At 42.0% G+C, this 22,222-nt stretch overlaps 2 protein-coding genes across 5 annotated transcripts; both read left to right on the top strand.

Moving 5' to 3' along the window:
* Positions 1–143: 143 nt before the first annotated feature.
* aclyb (ATP citrate lyase b) lies at positions 144–16,381 on the top strand. Of its 4 annotated transcripts, XM_069518147.1 has the most exons (30): positions 144–315; positions 3,246–3,427; positions 3,586–3,708; positions 4,547–4,609; positions 4,988–5,178; positions 5,646–5,725; positions 5,842–5,972; positions 6,188–6,306; positions 6,422–6,558; positions 6,864–6,925; positions 7,260–7,377; positions 7,559–7,713; positions 8,024–8,117; positions 8,337–8,393; positions 9,512–9,541; positions 10,965–11,106; positions 11,476–11,644; positions 11,728–11,832; positions 11,977–12,173; positions 12,286–12,367; positions 12,460–12,570; positions 12,659–12,786; positions 12,874–12,967; positions 13,322–13,476; positions 13,595–13,745; positions 13,991–14,134; positions 14,297–14,410; positions 14,541–14,623; positions 14,802–14,878; positions 14,970–16,381. In XM_069518147.1, the coding sequence occupies exons 2-30, from the start codon at positions 3,269–3,271 to the stop codon at positions 15,062–15,064; spliced, it is 3,366 nt and encodes a 1,121-aa protein (XP_069374248.1). In that variant the 5' UTR covers positions 144–315; positions 3,246–3,268; the 3' UTR covers positions 15,065–16,381. The 4 variants fall into 4 exon arrangements, with proteins under 4 accessions (XP_069374248.1, XP_069374250.1, XP_069374249.1 ...); XM_069518149.1 differs by lacking the exon at positions 8,337–8,393; XM_069518148.1 differs by lacking the exon at positions 9,512–9,541.
* On the top strand, positions 16,381–21,418 carry klhl11 (kelch-like family member 11). Its single transcript, XM_020083044.2, has 2 exons — positions 16,381–17,718; positions 18,541–21,418. The coding sequence occupies exons 1-2, from the start codon at positions 17,147–17,149 to the stop codon at positions 20,123–20,125; spliced, it is 2,157 nt and encodes a 718-aa protein (XP_019938603.2). The 5' UTR covers positions 16,381–17,146; the 3' UTR covers positions 20,126–21,418.
* The last annotated feature ends 804 nt before the right edge of the window (positions 21,419–22,222 follow it).

Genomic DNA, 22,222 nt, shown 5'->3' with positions numbered 1-22,222 from the left:
TGATTTGTGATCGTGTGATCTTGTGTTTTAATTAAGGTTTTACAGTTTTACAGTTTTTAATTCTAGTCGCTGTCCTCGTCGCGAAGCCTTGGGTGTAGCTGACGTTCTCACACGTGACCGCGCTGAGCCAATGAGCGGGCGGCAGCGTCGTGTAATCGGTCGTCAGATTGTGGTGCGACCACAGGAGCGGAGGAGGAGACGACGGACGGCAGAGGACTCATCCCCGGTACGAGGAGACGCGACCCTTCAGGCGGTGTCACTTCTCTCCAGGACCAGTGTCCGGTACTTCTGCAACTAACTACCCCCGCTGACGAGGTAACCTCTTCCGCTCTGTGTGTTTCTAAAAGCCCGGTGTTAGCTGATAAACTAGCTAGCTAGGCTACAGCGGCTAGCCCCGGTCAGCGAATGAGTGAGTGAGTGAGTCAGGAGTCCAGGTCAGCGGATATGAGATGCTGCGAGGCTCCAACTGTACACAGTGTCCTCCTGTGAGAAACACAAGAGATGACACGCGCTTTATTTATTGCATTCTTTAGTTTTAACTCTTTTAAAATAGACTTCAGAGTTAATCACCCGCATGCTAGCCTTAATTAGCAGCCCCTGCCTCGGGAAGCCTGTCATCCTTCCCTCCCTGACTCACTGGAAGTTGTCGAACTCCCCCGGCAGGCAGGGCTCGCAGGGGTGGGTGTGGTGGCTGCCGGTTACAGGGGCTTCATTCATTTAGTGCTCGCCTGACGCACGTAGACGGAGCATGGATGGATTCGTCAAACAACAGCTGTGTCTGAAGCAGCACCACCTCCCCGGCCCATGTGATGCTGCTGCTCACGCTGCCTCCGAACCCAGCTTCCTTCATGTCAGTAAGCGGTGCAGAGACTATCATTTCACGGGTATATAGTCTGAAACAATGGGCAGGACCCGTGGATTATGTGCAGGATAAATACTGGGACATCTGCCCCTGAAAGCATGACAGGTCAGCCTGTTAAGCCAAACCCACCAGGTTGCATGTCAAAGACCCCTTGCAGATTTAATGCATCGAGGTGCTGCAGCTTCCACAGAGCTTGTATTTCAGAAGCTGGGATATAATCACGATAAAAATGTTTTCAGTATCACAAAGGAGATACGATTCATGTTATCAAGCCTCACAGCTTATCACTGTTTAGTTAATGGTGGAGATAACGAAGGTGGTTCAACTGCAGGGACTGTTCCACATACTGCCCCCCCCCCCCCCCCCCCAAGCCTTCAGGAGCTCAGCATCTCCTCTGATTAGAGCTGTAAACTTCAGGCAACACACCAAAAGAAAACATGACCTACACATTAACATCTGTTTGTGTTCGCTGAGGCAACATTGGCAGTGACACGTCCGCCGAGCAGGTCTGACAACATTGTGTGGTGTTAAAAATGGGTATGTCAGGGTCAGCGGTGCAGTCCTCTTGGTAGATTGCAAAGTTTGATAGCTTCTTGTTTTTGCCAGTTAATAATCTCAAGTCTACATATGATTCAGTTGTCATTTTGGCTTCATACCAAGCATTAGGTATATCAAATCTTATTTATGCTGTGGTTTTCCCTAGTTGCTATGGCCGGAACTAACCATTACTGCCTAAGCTGAGGAGACTATGTATTCACTTGCATTTGAATGTTTGTTAGTTTGAAGATTCTGCAAAACTTTTTGGAAGGATGTGGTTTGAGTCATAGAGGAACTCATTAGTTTTTGGAGCAGATCCAGATCAGGGGGCACATCTGGGAACTTTTTTTTTTCTTTTAACATGGGTATTTTTTCAATTTAATTGATTTCATAGAGTTCTTGACGGCAAACATCCTGCACATTGAGGGGACTGATATTCCTTTGTGTGAAATTATTTGCACAACCAAATAAAAATGTGTATCTAGTGAACTTAAATGTGGTATCATAAGAGGACTGTTGGACCTGGGCAGAGGTATGCACTCGGAGTGCCAATCCTTTACTTATTATTGATTAATCTGCCATTTATTGATGTTCCGTTGATTGACGAACTAATTGAGCTCCACCTGCATCTTGCTCTGAACACTAACATGGAATTATGTTGTTTTTCTATTTTCTTATCTACACTTCTTACTACCTTATGCACAAATGCTGATTTGTTGATGGAAGGAGGTTGTGTGCACACTAGTCAGGGAGTTGAAGTGGGGATCTGTGACTGACTGAATGTTATAATATTATTGTACGTCTCATTTCAAGCTCATAAATGGTTGAAAATTAAAACAAGTCACTTGGAGGATTCACCACTGTCTCTAAAGTACGTGATGACAGTTTGACACACAATCTGTGAAATGAAAGCAGTCCACAGCTTAATTAGTAAACATGACTTGAAGAGTGCTGAAGAGGTACAAAGGGATTTGTTTTCATTGGGGATCTCACGTTTCTTGGCTTGGAACAAAATTTAGCTATCAGTCACAAACAGGAACATTAAAACTCTGCAGTATCGTGGTTTTATCTGCACATCTTCCATATGCTAGCATTGTTAGCCAATATTGGAAAGAAATGATCTTTTAGACAAATAAGGACATTAATACACACATCTGACAAAATAAGCATTCAGGTCACTAAGATGAGTTGGTAGAATGATTTAGTTTTAAGACGAGATAATTTTCCAGAACGGATGCATAGAATTATCTGTTTGCATTTTCAGCATCAAAACAACTGCATGAAAATGTAGCGTAGCATTGCCACAAACTCAGGCATCTATCATGGATATTTTGATAGTATGTGTGGCCACAAAAGCAAATGCTTTTACAGTTTATCTCTGTTTGACACAAGGGATTTGTCTCTTTAAAAAATCTCCACCACACTGATAAGTTTTCCTGGCAAGGCATCAGAAAGCTTTAGAGGTCCACTTGGCTTGACTTCAGAAAATTAAGGCTAGATCACTTTTACTTTGTAAATCATCATTTTAACAATTTAATTCCAATACATTTAATCAGTCGCTTTTACACAGTGTCTTGGATGTCTTTTCAAGGATTTCAGATGCAACAGCAATAAATAGTCTTATGACACCCATTAAATGATTAAACTAAGGTCACTGAATCATATTGTATATGTACATTTTTATCTGGGTTTGATAGTAGGTTTGTCCTCGTCTTTTTCTAAAGTGACTTAGCCTGTAGTTTCGTGTTGCTCCCAATGCACATATGCTAATTTTGTGAGTCCATCATTGTGTAGATATTATCATGTTCTTCTGTGAAATTGACCGTTCTCCTCACTCTCTTCGAAGGTCCTGTGCCAGCCAGCGCTGCCATGTCGGCGAAAGCCATCTCAGAGCAGACAGGAAAAGATTTCTTATATAAGTATATCTGCACTTCAGTGGACGTGCAGAATCGCTTTTCCTATGCCAGAGTAACCACTGAGACTGACTGGGACCGCCTCACGCAGGAGCACCCATGGCTGCTGACAGAGGTAAAGCTGCTGTGTTCTCATTTATAGTTACTAGACACAAACACCTGTACATGTAAAGTTTTAGTCTGGTATCAGTTTCATATGGCACAGCGCTGCTGATGCAAATTGGCTTTTGTTTGATCGCTGGTTTATCTGTCTTCTGCTCGCTCTCCCTGTAGCGGCTCGTGGTGAAGCCGGATCAGCTGATCAAGCGGCGCGGGAAGCTTGGGCTGGTGGGCATTAACCTGGACCTGCAGGGTGTCAAGGAGTGGGTCAGAGGCCACCTCATGAAAGAGACCACTGTAAGTTTACTGTACTCTCTCTGTCTGTCACAGTGAGTTCTAGACCAGCAACAATCCAGCATTACATTTGAGACAACATTTGAGTTTGAGTAACAGATCCAATCAGACATCAACACACTTCAGAGTGGATTATATTACTATGCAGAACCATTCTACTTCTTTAGTTATTGTTTGTTGCTGTGGTCTCTAGGTTAATCAGTATAAATATGCTGTTTATGTTGCAAAGTTCACAAAGCAATCTAACAGAAATATTCTTGGACTTATTTGATTGACCAACACAGTTTGTTGCCTTTATTGCAAGGTGACAGATTTAAAAAAAAAAAAAAAAAAAAAAAAAAAATTGAAATACATTGTATCTTGCATATATTTAGCAAACAGCTCCTGCTCTTCAATTTGATTCACACTTATTATGTTAAAATAATTTGCCCAACAGTTATGAGTTCTGAATCACTAGTGCCACATATTCTTTTTTTTTTCTCAGTATATAGAGAGAACGTTAGCTTTATTTCCTTGTTTTTCCCACGACGTGTGTCATGTGCACGTTGTGTCTAGTTTCAGAGACCACCAGCTTATGTTTAGATCTGTCAGGTCAGAGGTGACATTAGGCCAATGGAGGAGGTGGTCTATTCTGGTCAACCATATATACAGGCATGCAATTCTGCTCTCCAAACATGCAGAGGCCGTACTTACACTGTGGTCATTGGCTTCTTGCTTTTTTAATACCAGATCTCACTAAACAAAGTAACTACCAAGATTTAATATGAAACTAAGACTGTCTTTCATATTTAGAAAGTTCTAAGTTAGAGCAGGAAACTAACATGTGGTTTGTCTTTAATAGGTTGGGAAGGCAAAGGGTGTGTTGAAGAACTTCCTCATTGAGCCATTTGTGCCACACACACAGGTAATGTGTTCCACCCTGTGTCAAGTCTAGTATATTTGCATAGCCTTTTAATCATAGATAAATCCTCAAGGAGCTGTATAGACCCCACACCAACCAAGAAAACAAAATGTCAGTCCTCTAAGCAGGGCAATAAAACCTCCTGGACCAGCTTTCATACATTATTTTGTGTTACTTTTAGGTCAGCGATCATGAGATCAATTGGTAGATTTCTTCATATTTTTTGTGAAATGAACAAACTGAGGTGCAGCAGTATGTGTGTGATTCTTGTTGTTAGCAATGAAGTGTGTGAACAGGCGCACCCTGCGTGAAAATCAGTTTAAACAAGTCAAATGTTAAAAGAATCTTTGTGTCCTTGTATTTGCCATGATTTTTTACCAGGAGGAGGAGTTTTATGTGTGTATCTATGCCACACGTGAGGGCGACCATGTGCTTTTCCACCACGAGGGAGGAATGGAGGTGGGCGATGTGGACACCAAGGCCCAGAGGCTGATGGTGGCAGTGGACGACAAGCTCAGTGAAGACCAAGTCAGAGATCAGCTCCTCACACACGTTCCTGAAAATAAGAAAGAGTATGAATGCATCCTTTTTTATTTGTTTATCCACATGGAAAGATCTATAGCATTAACCTTAACTTTGCTGGTTGAAAATAAGACATAAAGATCACAATTTTGTGTTTATTTGATAATTACAAACTGCAGACTCACTTCAGAGAGACAGTTATTGCCAAAACAACAGTGAAAACCTGCCATTTTATATCATTTATAACATATGTTTTATATCTAACTTTCAGTGGAAACCTGGTTATGGTGGCTCCTATATTTTTCTGCCAGTGAACTTTGAACTTTCTTATTTTCTCCCTTTTCGGATACCAAACCCACTGTGAGCAGAGAACATGCTGATCTCTCTTTTATACAGTAGAACCTTTCCTGTGAACACTGTGAATTTATCTGTGACATATTTATTTTTTGTGGTTCTCAATTAAGAGCTGCCTTTGATTTCCTGTCTGCACTTTTCTTCATTTTTTTTCTCCTTAAAGAGTCCTGTCTAGTTTTATCGTCAGTCTCGTCAACTTTTATGAGGACCTCTATTTCACCTACCTCGAGATCAACCCCCTTGGTAATTACTATTTGATTTTTTACTCAGCTCGTCTTGATTCCTACAAGCAAGATTCAGTGTTAATCTTCAGTGTTAAAAATATCATATCATTAAATACTTTTTCTCCTGTCAACCAGTTGTCACTGACCAAGGAGTGTACGTCCTTGACATGGCCGCCAAGATTGATGCCACAGCAGATTACATCTGCAAGGCTAAATGGGGTGACATTGAGTTCCCACCACCTTTCGGCAGAGAGGCATATCCAGAGGTGAGATCTGAAGAACGACCAGACTTTTAGTGCTTGTGTCGTTTAAGTTTTTTTGGGTTATAAAGTTTCTACTTTCTCAGTTTGTTCATAGAGGATGTACAATTTTAATGCCTTGGTGGGATATGTTTTTGACTTCACAGACTAATTTCTTTCAATGACTGCATACGTAGTAATCTTATTTATATATATATATATATATGATTTGTCGCTTGTAGGAGGCCTACATAGCAGATCTGGATGCAAAAAGTGGGGCCAGTCTGAAGCTGACCCTGCTGAACCCCTGTGGCCGGATCTGGACCATGGTTGCAGGAGGAGGAGCTTCGGTTGTGTACAGGTAGTCCATTGATTTACTAGATTTATGTGAGACGTTTTAGCCAAAAGGAGTTAGGGTGATTTACAAACTACAATCAGGACACAGTACTTGACTGTCCATCTTCTCTCTTTTTAAGTGACACCATCTGTGACTTGGGTGGGGTGGATGAGTTGGCAAACTATGGCGAATATTCTGGTGCTCCCAGCGAACAGCAGACCTACGACTATGCAAAGACCATCCTCTCTCTCATGACGCGTGAAAAACATCCTGAAGGTGAGTAAAGCCAACGCCCTCTCCAAAGAAGGTCAAAGAAGTTCAGTACCAGAAAATTGACTCCTTTAATTAACTTGGATATTTCTCATGGCTGCTGTAAAATTGCATAAATCAGTGTTTGACCATTGTTCTTCAATGTGACCTTCCTTTTTCATTTCTTCACCTCTAGTGTGTCTCCAGGTTCCTTATGTGTATGTTGCCAGCAATAGACTTCAAGGCTGTCACTTCAGCTATGTTAGTGGGGTGTTAAATTTCAGTCACGGACATATTCTTAACATAACACCTCCTCTCTCTTTATCATACAGGGAAAGTGCTGATCATTGGAGGAAGTATTGCCAACTTCACCAATGTAGCAGCCACATTCAAGGTGACACGCACTGATATATTTATCTAAGACAAAGTGTAGACTAATTCATGGACACTCTAAATGTTATCTTAGTGTGATTAACTGTGATTTCCTTGGACTCCACTGCAATAGTGTCTTTCCAACGCTGCAGCCGCTCTAGATTCTTTTTGAGAAGCTCGGTGTGAAATTTCACATCAAATAATGTTTTTTGAGGTTTAAAATGTGTCTTAGTAAGTTTAAGAAATATGGAATCAAACTTTTCCTCTTGCTTTCTAAGAAGGACAAATGTCTGAACTCTTGACAAATGATCAACATTTTTAATTACTGTAGCTGACCTGCCTCCCTCTCACTTCAGGGCATTGTCAGAGCCATCAAAGACTACCAAGGTCCTCTGAAGGAACATGAGGTCACAATCTTTGTTCGACGTGGTGGACCCAACTACCAGGAGGGCCTGAGGGTGATGGGGGAAGTTGGTGAGTGAGTCGAAGCAGAGAGTCATAGAGAATGTAATTTCATACTTAAGAAATATTTTTGTTAAGAAATTTTAGAAAGCATTTTTGGACTTAACATTAGAAGAAAGATGGCACGTTTGTATTTTTGTTTATTTTTGGTAAAATAAGCAGAAGTTGTTGAAATTGTGTTTTTCCTCTGCAGGAAAGACAACGGGTATTCCTATACATGTTTTTGGTACCGAAACTCATATGACAGCCATCGTTGGAATGGCCATGGGCCACCGGCCAATCCCCAACCAGCCTCCAATGGACGCACATACCGCCAACTTCCTCCTCAACGCCAGCAATAGTGCAATGGTATTTGTTATTCTATAACTTGCTTGTAAATGATCTGCGGGTGATTTGCTGCAGTGCTGATGTATTGTTTAGCCCTTTCCTCTCCTTCTTTATTGTGAAGCCAAACTTGCTAAAGAGAGAGGACACACCAAATGGTCTTGCAGCACCACATTATTAATTTAAGACAATGTTGTCTTCAAAAATTCATATCTGCCTCTGCAGAATAAAAGACAATTGTCAGACACTACAGATTCTCTCACTGAAAGACTGAAATTGTTAGTTCCATGTCACCATCTCCTTGGAAAACATTATTTCTCTCTTTCTGCACCAGACTCCAGCTGCTACAAGGACGGCATCATTCTCTGAACCCAGGACTCCTAACGATGCCACCCCAGCGAAAAAATCTAAAGCAGGTCTTCCAGCAGGTATCTAAACTGTTACGCTGCCATCTCTGCTGTTTCTTGTCAGCAAGACTCCACGGACTTATACAGTTCTGCTTTTTAATTTCTCCTCCCCTTCCTAAACCCCCCCCCAATGCTGCCATTCTGCATTTTCTTTTGATTTCTCCATCCTCCTCTTCTTCTTTTGTTTTGCTGCACTTACTGTCCTCTCACCTCCGTCTTTGTCGTGCTTGTTTCTCTAAGACTCTCTTCATTCTATACTGTGGCCTCTGAAGAATGTGGTCACAGCAGATTGGAAAGGTAAGTGGTAGGTGCGCCATGACCTCACTGCTCACGGCTGTCGACCAGCACCGCATTGGTTTTCCTTTTGACTCCTCATGTCTGTAGAAAGGACTTTGACTGTGTGTGACACCTACATGTAGGGCCGTGCGATATGAACAAAACTCACATCCTGGGAACAATACATATCGTTATTTGTTTCTCATTCCTTTTCTCCACCTTGTAAGTTGTGGCCATGTCACTGCAGATGTTAAGTTGCAACTGCAGCTGTTATCTGCTTACACTCTCGTGATTGTTTGCCTCTCATTGCATCTGAGTCTGGATTACTTTTGCAGCCATCATCCATATACTCTGTATAGTTTTTCATGATTCTTGAGGTGATGAAAGAGGTTAGCACTGTAGTTCCCCCCTTTAAGTACATGTTCCTCATTTTGTCTTGGCTCATCTTAGTCTTCCTGTTTAGAATGACTTCATATGATGTAACGTTCACTCATTCATATTTGTTTGTGTTGCCTTCATGCAATATCATGCGCAAAGTGCTTTCCAAATAATGAAAAATTGCCAGAAAAGTTATTTACAGATCTTTTTCTATTGTTACACAAAATATATCGCACAGCCCTACAAACTTGTTTGCATCAACTCAGAGGTTTTCCAGGTATTGCTTATTTTCTTCAGCAATAAGATTATTGTATTTTTTTATGAATACATAAAAATAATTAAACTGTGGAAATAATATTGAGTATATCTCCCGTTTTAGTTTTTATTGCTAAGGCTCATAAATACAAGGATCTTTTTGAAAAGATTTGTTGAGTCTAGTTGTGTGCTGTGTGTGGAGATACTTTTTATTGTTGTGTGAGAAGTTCATCTCAGGCTATTTGTGAATGAGAGTTTGATAGTGGCTTGACAATACATTTTAGATTGCTTCTTATAGCAGCACAGTAAAGGCATGCTCCATAGCAGCTGAGCTTTGCATGCTCTCCCGCTGCTAGGCTTTTAATGGAGTGTTTTCAGAGATGGTAACACAGTTGCCACAATGCATTGAAGTCTTTTAAAAACATTAAGGTTAAGATGAACTCATTCTTTTCTCTTTTTGTGTTTATTTTGTCACATTCTGTGTTTCCGTCCTGTGGGGGTCACAGAAGCACAGGCCTCTTCAGGCTGCAGCGGAGGTATGGAAGGGTGTGAAAAACCTGTCCTCCAGTCCTCTCGGTCTTCTGCCTGTTTCCCCTCTGCCTTCCCATCGTTGTCTGCTCTGTGATGTTTCTCAGCAGTTTGTTCCTCCTTTTTTCCCCATTCTGATGGTGGCTAACTCTCCTTTAGGTGTGTGGTTTTATATCGCTGGTTGATCAGGCATTTCTCCTTCAGACTGACATTGTTAAATCATCCTGGATCTGTCTGATTATGCGAGTAACATTATCTAATAGGAGTACCTAAGGACAAAACTGAGTTATTCTGGTTGGTACAAATTTAACAGTTCCACTCGCAGTATGTAGTTTCTGTATGACCAGCTTCGTCTTAAGACGTCATTGGACAGGTGATCGCTGTGTGCTTGGATTACTGTAGATCAGATGTAACAACAGAAGGCAGAGAGGAGGAGAGGCTTGGGAGGACTGGAACAAATGTAACAAGTGACATGGTGATTAACCTTGCAACAAATATTTCCAGCCACATTGTCCAATGACATTCTGCTTTCAAAACAGAGATATGAGCTTTTACTCATGTTTCAGGTATTTGTTGTTTTTTTTTTATTCTTCACATATGGGCTTGATTTACTCCTGAGTCATTGCAGTATCAGGACATGGAAAAGTATTAATTCAGTTACTAGGAGACAGCTGCGTCACCAGCACTCAGGGGTTCTGTCTTTCAGACAACCTCACATGGTGTTCCTGCTTAGCAATAAAAAAAAGAGTGGTCTCTTAGAGCATTGAGCAATATTTACAAACCCACAGTCGAAAAAGTTTCTTGAAAAACAATTTAACTTCATGAAAAATCTAAGTGTGTTGGCAGAGAAGTTACTTTCTCGACGATTTGATGAAGCCTCTTCCCTCAGAGGAAATGAAGTAGGCCAAACTGTCTAATCTCACACAGTGCAACTGCACGGGCGCTGTGCAGGAGTAAGAGTTATCAGCATGTGAGCATGAAAAGGTTTTACTTGAACTTCAGTGTGGCTAATTTGGTAAAGTTTCCCCTGTACAAGTTCATATATTAACACTGAAGTCCCAAATCAATCCTTTAAATTGAGTGAGGGGGGTGGACAAAATAATGTACGGAGTAAACTTATTGTACATAAAAATTGTGTCATATTCAGTTGTGTGTGACAGGTCACATACTGTATGCTTGTATGCATCGAGAAAGAAAGACACAATCTGTTGTAGCTGTGCTTTCAGTGGTGAAAAGTCTTCTATCAGTTATTTTCTCTACCTCCTGTGTCTTTGTCCTCATAACAAGATCTCTATGCTCTCTACTTCTTACAATCCCCATTCCTGGTGTTTTCCTGAGCCAGACCTCCTCCTCTTGGCTGTGATTTTATTTTTTATTTCTCTCTTCATCTCTAACTTTAATCTCTCTCTATCCGCCTTCTCCTTCATGTAGCCAAAGCCACCACACTCTTCAGAAAACAGACCAAGGCCATTGTCTGGGGCATGCAGACCCGTGCTGTGCAAGGCATGATGGACTTTGACTACGTTTGCTCCCGGGATGAACCCTCAGTGGCAGCCATGGTCTATCCCTTCACGTAGGTTTAAGGAAATTACAAGGGTCAATACATTTCATAATGTAACCAACACAAGGTGCTGTTGTTAAGCAGTTTGCAGTTCTATGTTGTTTTTTTAAATCTTCTTATACCGATTCAAGTCTTCATATCTTTCAAGACATTGACATTTCTTCATATTCTGTAAAATGATGACGAAAACTAGTCAGCTCAACCTTCTCACTTGTAATAAAAAAAAGAAAACAAAAGTATTTTACAATTGTAACTTTTTATTAAGAAATAAATGCACAGTGTATAGTTTGCAACTATTGATTACTTGTGGGGAAAACTGGAATAACTGTGATATCAACTCTACCTAAAATAAGATTATTATTTTTTATTCCTGTTTCCCAGTGGGGATCACAAGCAGAAGTTCTATTGGGGGCACAAAGAAATCCTGCTGCCAGTCTATAAGAACATGGCCGATGCCATGAAGAGGCATCCGGAGGTGGACGTCCTGATCAGTTTTGCATCACTGCGCTCCGCATACGACAGTACAATTGAGGCCATGCAGCACCCACAGGTAGAAAGGCATAATCTTTACTGAATAAACATGTGATTTTCAGTCAGACATTAAAGCAAAGTCTTTTGCTTAATTGTTTCCAGATTCACACTATTGCCATTATAGCTGAGGGCATCCCTGAAGCACAGACAAGAAAGTTGATCAAGATGGCTGATGAAAAAGGTGTCACGATCATTGGCCCTGCCACGGTACGCTGCCACATCACACCAACTGAAACTTTTAAAAACTGGACCCTGAATTTCTTCAATATACTGTAAATTTAGTTGTCATCGTCTCGATTTGTCTAAGCAGTAAGTTACACTTACAAGTTCATTTGATTTTCTGTTTCCCAGGTTGGTGGCATCAAGCCTGGCTGTTTTAAAATCGGTAATACAGGCGGTATGCTGGACAACATCCTTGCTTCCAAACTTTACCGTCCTGGCAGTGTGGCTTATGTGTCGCGCTCTGGGGGTATGTCCAACGAGCTGAACAACATCATCTCCCGCACCACAGACGGCGTCTATGAAGGTGTTGCCATTGGAGGAGACAGGTACAAGAACTAATTTGCACATTTGCTTAGGAGTCAGTCAGAGGAGACAGTTTTTAGATGATTTTATCTTGAACACAGAAATGTTTTGTTGTATTTTTTTCCTCGTTGCCAGATATCCAGGCTCCACATTTATGGATCACGTCCTTCGTTACCAGGACACTCCAGGGGTTGAGATGATAGTCATGCTTGGAGAGGTGGGGGGAAACTCTGCGAATGCTCATATTATCAGATTGACCTGTGGGTAAAGCAACTTTATTTTTCACATCTTTTACTCTTAACAACCCAGATCGGAGGCACAGAGGAGTACAAGATCTGCCAAGGCATCAGAGAGGGCAGGATAACCAAGCCTGTAGTCTGCTGGTGTATTGGAACCTGTGCCACCATGTTTGCTTCAGAGGTTTGTTGAGGGAAAAAAATGCTGACTATTTTGTTGTGAGATGAGGATTTAGTATTTTTGATTAAGTTTGTCATACTGTCATCTTCAGGTTCAGTTTGGCCATGCAGGGGCCTGCGCCAACCAGGCTTCCGAAACGGCAGTAGCCAAGAACCAGGCTCTGAGGGACGCCGGAGCCTATGTTCCAAAGAGCTTCGACGAGCTGGGAAACGTCATCAAGTGAGAGGGTTTATAAATGATATGCAAAGTTTATCCCTGATTTGTTTTCAGGGTTTTTCCACTGATGTTGTATATTTGATGAAACAGGACCGTTTATGATGAGCTGGTGGCCAATGGTACAATCATTCCTGCCCAGGAGGTTCCTCCCCCAACGGTACCTATGGATTACTCCTGGGCAAGGGTAAGAATGTTGATGATCAAACTACATTAAATATTTAGTTGTTGTATAGCAACTATTTAGGATTTATTTTCAGATTTTATTTAATAGGATGTGTATATTGACTCAGGAGGACATAAAAATACATTTATGATAAGGATTTGTTTTTTAAAGTATTGTGACCTTGGTATTTTAAGAGCTTAGCATTTTACTGTTGAAATATAAACTTGTTGCTGCTCTCTTGTGGACAAAATATTTAATAATGCCGCTGTTTCTGTTATCAGGCGTTACGCTTGAGTTTCTGCAGTTGCACACTGTTTATTGCCTGTGTTTGAAATCGTGATATTTGTTCTAACCCCCCCGCTGGGTTTTCTCCAGGAGTTGGGACTGATCCGTAAACCAGCCTCGTTCATGACGAGCATCTGTGACGAGCGCGGCCAGGAGCTCATCTACGCTGGCATGCCAATCACTGAGGTCTTTAAAGAGGAGATGGGTTTAGGAGGAGTGCTGGGCTTGCTCTGGTTCCAGCGCAGGTTAGTGTGACTACCTCAGACAAAAACTTAAAAAGTCAGTGGGGAAAGAAGTGATGGCTCTTTAATTTTTCTTTAAGAAACTTATAATCAGTGCAATTGTGTCTGTTCTTTTGTCAAGGTTGCCGCGCTACGCCTGCCAGTTCATTGAAATGTGCCTGATGGTGACTGCGGACCACGGGCCAGCTGTGTCCGGTGCACACAACACCATTGTCTGTGCTCGTGCTGGCAAAGACCTTATCTCAAGCCTCACCTCTGGCCTACTCACCATCGTCAGTACTCATGACACACACATACACACTGTGCCAGCATAAAAATAACAGAAGCAATGAAAACACAAAGAAATCCTAAATACTCTAGAGTGTAAACTCAGTGGATGGAATATATATACTCATAATTATCTTTTAAACAACTAGATTAGAAACTGGTCCAGTGACGTTGTTGATTGCTTTGGATTTTAAAAATGGTTCAAACTGACCGACATGTTTCTGTACTGAAATGTATTCACTAATTTCAGGGGGACCGATTTGGAGGGGCTCTGGATGCAGCTGCAAAGCAGTTCAGCAAAGCATTCGACAGCGGCATGCTCCCCATGGAGTTTGTCAACAAGATGAAGAAGGACGGGAAGCTGATCATGGGCATTGGCCACAGGGTCAAATCGGTATGCAGCGCTCAGCTTTTCACAATGTTTCAAAGCTAAGTTACATTATCATGAGCTTTCAAAGATTATATCTGTTTCTTATTTTAAAGCAGAATTATTCAGTTAAGAGTTTCTTCAAGACAGAATATCCATATTAAAAACACGGTTTGTCTTTGTTTTCAGATCAACAACCCCGACATGCGGGTGCAGATTCTGAAGGACTTTGTTAAGCAGCATTTCACCTCCACCCAGCTGCTCGACTACGCCCTCGACGTCGAGAAAATCACCACCTCAAAGGTACTTGTCAGTTGAATTAGCAAGAGGGAAACAAACTATATGAAGAATTTTCATCAGCAAAAAGTAGATGAAGTGGTCTGGAAGGGATGTCAAAAGCTACAATCAGAGTATATGTAATATGTATTTTCAGAAACCCAACCTGATCCTTAATGTAGACGGTTTTATTGGTGTTGCCTTTGTGGACCTGCTCAGGACGTGTGGCGGCTTCACACGGTAAGAATGTCTGCTGAAAAACTGAACATTTCCACTGGAGGATAATAGTTCCATTACATTACTAAACATAATTATACTATTATTTATAAAACTATTCTTAAATACATTTGGAAAAAAATGTGTATGTCGAAGTGCATTGTCTGTATTGTTGCTCACATGAATGTTGAACTTGTTCCAGAGATGAGGCTGACGAGTTTGTGGAGATCGGTGCTCTGAATGGGATCTTTGTCCTTGGCCGGAGTATGGGCTTCATTGGTGAGTCCCATTAAGACTGAGACATGACACCAACTGTTCAAAGTGATAAAACAAGACCAAGTCTAAATTTTGTCTGTTCATCTTGTATTAGGCCATTACCTGGACCAGAAGAGACTGAAACAGGGTTTGTACCGACACCCCTGGGACGACATCTCCTATGTTCTGCCTGAACACATGTCCATGTAAACTGCACATCAGACTGGGAAGCATTTCCTGATGCGACCACCTGTCTCACTTGGTGTATTTGTACTCTCCGGTTATGACAACAGCTGCCTTCTAAAAAAAAAAAAAATTTAAAAAGGCCAGGGGGATTCTGGAAAGTTGAATTACTCTGGCTGAGGGATCTGGGAAGAGGTTTTCAATCTAGTTTTTACGGAGACAAAGGGGAAGTATATTTTTAGATTTAGTTTTTGACAAATTATTAAAAAAGAAGTCTGCGATGTAACTTATTCAGTTAAGAACAAAGCGCCAAACCAATGCAAATTACAGCAATTGCAGGAGCATAAAATCAATCGGTTCTTTAAAAACAAAAAGCACTAAGAAAACTGTTTTGCATAGTTGGAAAGAGGGCAGGATTAAAGCACATTTCAAACCTGACCTGTGTTACAGAGTCTGATAAGTTAAACTGCAGTAGCTGCTGCTGATAAGAGAAATTTGTTCAAGCTCAGCGGTACTGAGACTTTTTTAATAATACTTACCAAAAAAAATTTTTTTATAATCAGCAGCTCCCTGTTTCAAGCCACAAGAAAGTGTGCTTATGCATGCTTTGTCTTTGAGTATTGCACCTTAGTTTAAACTCTAGCAAATATAGACCTATGATTTCTTTTATTTGTTCTACACGGTTCATTCTCATTGAGAAACATCCCAAAAATAAACCAAAGTTATTTTTTAGGAAGTTGTTGTCTTTGTTAAAAGGTTAAAAACAGGCTCCGGTGGTAGATATTACAGAGCTAATCTACATCTTACATTATGAGAAGGAGGCGTCACAATGAGATGAAGGAATTAAAAACAAACTAATTTATGTGTCACTCCACCATTGCCTTGTTTAACAACTACCCTGTTTACAAACCCTGTTATCAACAAGTGGTTGAAATTCATCAGCAGCTGTATATTGGATGCATTTGTGAGGCATTCAAGACCCTTACAATAAATCCAAACCTAACCACTTGTTGCTGTTCTGAATATCTGTCAGAGAACACAAACTTGTGGTCACACCAAACAAAAAACGGTTCATGAGTGAGTCTTGGAGGCATCTTGTGGCGAGGGACCATGAAAGCAGAAATGTATGCTAATAATAATAATAATAATAATATGTGGGCTCTGTAAAAGAGTTGTTCGCTGAAACTTGACACCAACTCAAAAGGCTTTGAAACCACCCACTTCACAGTCCGTTACGTTTGACCTTTGTTTTGCTGTTTTTATTTAACTGTGAAAAAATGCTTTGTATTTGTAACAATGCTGTCATATAGTAGTATAATAATAAAACAAGTGTTTTACTTTTCATTTTGGCTGCGGCTTAATGTTTTGGTTTGGTGAAGAATTAGAAGAGGGATCTGTGCACAGACATAATGAGCCTGAAACTAACTTAAATGAAGGTCACGCTTGAGGGGGATTTTCCCCAACCTGGCGAAGTTTGATAGCTTTTAATAGGTCATCTATAAATTAATTATTTACCATCAATACAGCCATTAATAAGTTTATGAACGTGTTATAAAGGGGGCTTATCTGTACCACTTGGTTTTACAGTTTCTGAAATATTATAGTCTCGATAGTAGGGTGGCCCTGAGGTGCAAATAACAAAACACAATGAAATCTGAAAACTACAGCAAATAAGTTTTGTTGTGTTCAGATATATTTTGTCTTTTTACGTGATTTGTTGTTGTCTTTTCTTCTCGAGAGCCACCGTAGATGAAGTCGAATCAAGCTTTTTTAAACAAGACTAATAATTAACAACAATAGATAAAATACCACTAATATAATATTAATAAGAAGCAACGACTGATCAGGCGATGAAGCCCCCACACGCATGCGCAGAAACGCAGCCTCCACTGAAACAAAGTTAAATTCCTTTGAAATAACGATGAATGGGTCGAAGAACCGGGTGAAGAACGTGTCGGACTCTTCTGGAGTTCGTGTCTGTGTGTCCAGGACGCACGTGTCAGATTGAACCTGTTGTCTCCAGCTGACGCTTCGTCCGCGGGAAACAAAATTACCTGAAGACGGAAGTGAGCTGCAGTTTTCAGTCCGGGCCGTGAACGCGCCGCATGCATGTCCCTGATTGACTGTTTGTTTACGTGTGTTTTCTACGTTTACGAGTTATTCCCGAAGATCCGTCAGAGCCTCCGGCCGCCTCTGACACTGGCGTCCTGCGGGGGTATGGCGGCGGCGGAGGAGCCGGAGGACCGCGGTGACCGGAGCTGCGTTGGCGGCGGCGGCGGAGCGGCGCTAACAGGTGACGGGGAACCGGAGGAGGCCGAGGAGTTCTCCTGCCCGACCCACCGCTCCGAGCTCTCCCGGCGGCAGAACGAGCAGAGGAAGGCGGGGCTGTTCTGCGACGTGACGCTGGAGTTCCGCTCCGGGGGGGCGTGCGAGTCCGGCGGGGAGCGGGTCCAGACTCTGTCCGCTCACCGCTCGGTTCTGTCTGCGGCGTCGCACTACTTCACCCTGCTGCTGGGCGGACACTTCTCCGAGTCCCAGTCGGCGAGAGTGGAGCTGAAGGGCTGGAGCTCCGAGAGCGGACTGGAGCCGGAGGCTGTGAGGAGAGTCATCCAGTTCATGTACACCGGAGAGATCACCGTCACCACCGCTAGTGTCCATGAAGTACTGGAACTGGCTGACAGGTGATTTCAGTCATTCAGTCTGAACCAGGAAGTGGAAGAAACAGAACAAATGAAATACTTGCATCATGTACATTGTGGCCTTTACCTGTTTCAACCACTGCATACTTGTGTAGAAGTACCCACTTGGGTAGAAGTATGTAGTGTAGTACTGCTACACTTGGGTAGATATATGTAGTGGGTGAAACATGATGAAAGTATTTAAATCATACATTTAATCTGAATCAGAGAGTGGACGGGACTGATGTTTATGGATGAATGATTTAAATACTTCATTATGCACATTGTTTAATTGTTTCACCCACTGCGTACTTGTACCAGTGAGTCTGCTGGGATCAGGTGAGGCTTTGTTGGCATTTTGTGACCGTACACATTGTTATTTTCCCTCTTTGCCTGACTGATCCTCACTTATTGTTTCGGGTGTAAACAATATGCTGGTCTGACAACTCTCATATTCTGCTGCACCTACACCACAACACAGACACTGGTGATGTCATGATTACTGTCCTCGCCACACCCAGCTTCAACCTGGGCAGAAGTTTGTATAGCACCAAATCACAGCATTTATTGTCTCAAGATCTCAGTGTGACAAGAACTACCTAAAATAACAGTAACCATCTTTGAGAAACATTCATGTAACTTTGTATTTTTGACTTTTTAGTTTGGTCCCATCCACTAACATGGAGGAAGCAGGGCATACGAGCTTTATTGCAGCCAGCCAGCCACCAGGGGGTGTTTGGGATTATTTGATTTCACTTTAGGGGTGCGGTCATGCCATCCATCTTTATACACAGTCTGATAATTCTGATGTATTCTCACCTCTAGGTTCCTGCTGGTGCAGCTGAAGAGCTTCTGTGGAGAGTTTCTCATGAAGAAGTTGAGCTTGTCCAACTGCGTCGCCGTGCACAGCCTCGCCCACATGTACACCCTGGACCAGCTCGCCGCGGGAGCCGCCAAGATGATTCGGAGGAACTTCACCAAAGTCATCCGCAATGAGGAATTCTTCACGCTGCCGTTTCATCTCCTGCAGACCTGGCTCTCGGACTCAGAAATCACAGTGGATTCTGAGCAGGAGCTGTTTGAGGCCATCGTGAAATGGGTGCAGCAAAACCCAGAGGAGCGAGAGAAGCATTTTGAGGAGCTGTTCGGGCTCTTGAGGCTGTCACAGATTGCTCCCACTGTCCTGATGCAGGTGGTGAGGAAGGAGCCCTTAGTGGAGAACAGTGCGTCTTGTCAGAAGCTGGTGTCCGACACCCTCGAGGTTCACGCTGTTCACTTTGAGAGCCTCAAGTCTGCTGATTTGGAGCTCTGTGCCTCCCACATGACTGCGACCCAGCCGCGTTTTGGCCAGAACATGGACGTAATCATGGTCGTGGGTGGTGTTTCAGAAGGTGGAGAGTATTTGAGTGAGTGTGTGGGCTACTTTGTCGCTGAGGACCGCTGGGTCAACCTGCCGCACATTCACAACCACCTTGATGGACATGCTATCGCAGTCACCGACAGCCATGTTTATGTGGCGGGCTCCATGGAGCCAGGCTTCGCCAAAGTGGTGGAACGCTACGACCCTTGCCTCAACAGCTGGGAGCAGGTCAGCAGCCTGAGCTCTCGCAAGCACTCGTTCGGCCTCACGTGTGTCAAAGAGGTTCTCTGCGGCATCGGTGGTCACGGAAACTTCAGTCCAGGCTTTAAGGACGTTACCGTCTACGAGCCTGAGCAGGACGAGTGGCGAAATATCGATCCAGCACCCAAAATACTACGAGATGTAAAAACGGTGAGCGTGGAGGACCGCTACGTGTATGTGATGGCCAGGACCCCTGTAGACTTGGACTTCGAGGATGGACTGAGCACTGTGACCACTTGCTACGACACCGAGAGCTACAAGTGGCAGGATGTGGACTCATTACCGCTCATCGATAACTACTGTGTCTTTCAAATGGCCGTCGCATCCACCAACTTCTACCACACAGCTTCCTGTTGCCCCAAGAACTACGACGTAACAGAGGAGGCCGCTCGGCAGAAAATAAGCATAAACATCTCCGACGACATCCTCGACAGCCTCCCTCCAGAGGTCCTCAATATGGAAGGGGCTGCCATCTGCTACCTGGGTGAGGACATATTCATCATTGGCGGGTGGAGGAACAGCACCAACATGGACAAGCAGTACCGCAAGGAGGTCTACCGTTACTGTGCTGAAAAGAAGCGTTGGATGCTGCTGCCACCCTTACCTCAGCCTCGCTGTCGAGCAGCGGCCTGCCACGTTCGCATCCCGTACCAGTATCTCTACGGCTGCCAGCGATTCCCCATGCCCCAGAACCTGGCTCGTCAGCGAGACCGCATGCAGCAGATGCAGCAGCTCCATCTGCGGACACTCACCCTGCGGAGGCAGCTGCAGTCTCAGATCGAATGTTGAGATTGAATCTGACGTTCAGCTTTGAACAGTCCTGTCAGCACTTCTTCTGCTGAGAAATATTTCTGAGGCTTTTATTTTCTGCATGGGTTTACGTGGGGCTGAAGATCACACACACGAGAAAAAAAAAGAAATCACCAGATACGCTACTTTGTTATCAGTCTTGAATATTTATTTATAACTCCAAATTTTATCATGATTTTACCTTTTTGCGCTGTGAGAATTCTTACATGTGTGAGCCACTTGAAAGTGATTCATTTTGTGTGCAAGAAATAAATATTAAGCAAAGCAAACTGTATATTGGGGAACAGGGTGGGCTGTGATTTTAAAAACATAAGCCTACATAAGACAATTTTGCACTAAAAACTTGGGGTAATGCTGTTTTTAAATTCCAACGAATGTGTATGATTTATTTCAGCTGGTTGAAATTGCTTTATGTGATCAACATATCTTGAAGCTTAGACCAAATATCACCATGATAATGACAAGAAGTCATTTTTTTATCCAAATATCTCTGCTTCTGATTTAAATTTAAAAGCTGTTGTCTCATTTAATGTTGTTATGTCAGGGACCAACGTCTGTTGAGTCTTTTGGTTTGTTGGTTTGTTGGTTTTTTTCTGGACTCTTTGTGCTTCTTGCAGACTTTTCTCTGCAATTTCCTTTGAGTGACCAAGAGTGCATGTTCACACACGGACACTGAACTGTGGGAAGACTCTAAAATGGGTAAAACACTTTAAACCATTAAGTTCTCTCAATGTTCCAAACTTTTCTTGAATCAATGCAGTTGATTTTACTGCATTTACTGCACTAAGACTCTGATTGTGAATGTCAATATTGTCTTCTCTGTGTTGTGTGGACCAGTTGCTGAGCTCAGTGTTTCTCTGTTACTGATCAGAAACTGCTCCAGTCTGTGGTATCTCCAGCTAAGCTGTCTGTAACTATGATCCAAGTAGACATGGTGAGCCCAAGACCTTTCCACTAACATACTGTGTATAATGTGGTTGATGAATGAGTTCATTTATTTGTGGAGGTTTGGATTTTTTAGTTACTTTCACTGTGGACACAGACATGGGGAGATTTTATCTATAATATGTAGATGTCGCATTTGAGGCTTCAGATGTTTGTGCCAAGTTTGATAAGAGGTGATTTTAGATCAAGTCTGATTTGCCAGTGCCATGTATTCAGATTTCATGCAGCCAAGCCTACTTGGTGTACTACAAGTGTACTGTGTGACATGATGTCATTGAAAGAGCTGTAAGTGCACAGACTCTATGAATAAAAGTTAAAGCAGTGAAATGTAGTTTGTCATCTCTGAAAAAGATGCACCCATCTATCTATCATATTTACACAAAGCCAAATAGACTTTTTACAAGCTGATGATAAAATAAATGTGTTTTGCTTTTCTTCGTGATATTTGTCAGGGAGTCATTAACAGTGATCACAGTCAGTGTTATGTATTTAACCAAACAGCTCATTTTCTTTCCCAGTGTCTTGAGGTGTTGATGTTACTCAAAACCAAAAAGCAGACAAACTACAATATTAAATCACTCAAAGTCTTTATGTCACAATTTAAGATTGCAGTTTTGTCAATAGGTTTAGTTACAAAACATTTCTACATTTTCTACGATACAGAATAAAAATGTTTGACCCTATTTCATGGTCAATAAAGAAGAAAACTTTTGACATGATTTGGATGATACAGCTTCAGAACTTGCCTGAAAATTATCAGGTTTTTATGATCTTTTCTGTACCAAAGTAATTAATTTATACTCTGTGTGCATCCAGTGGAATATATATAAAAAAGAACTGTTAATAGCTAATTTGGCATGCTTCATTTTCAAAATGTTAAAAAATAAATATCTAGGCTAAGTAAAAAGGCCTAAATAAATGCATGTAAATACCAAAAACACAAAATTAAATATGGTTATTTATATGGGTACAACTTCAAATCAGTAAGCACCATAATATTTGTCTTTGCAACGTAATTTTTTTCCTCAATTACCGGACTACTAGATGTTCTTGTATAATCATTTTTTACGATATTAGTTCGAATTACATAAATGAAGATTTTGGTATTAAATTGTTGATAGAATTACAATG

The sequence above is a fragment of the Paralichthys olivaceus genome, chromosome 21 (assembly GCF_024713975.1).
Source record: "Paralichthys olivaceus isolate ysfri-2021 chromosome 21, ASM2471397v2, whole genome shotgun sequence".
In the NCBI taxonomy this organism is placed as follows: Eukaryota; Metazoa; Chordata; class Actinopteri; order Pleuronectiformes; family Paralichthyidae; genus Paralichthys; species Paralichthys olivaceus.
The sequence above is the reverse complement of the archived record's forward strand: the minus strand, read 5'-3'. Positions and strand labels throughout refer to the sequence as shown.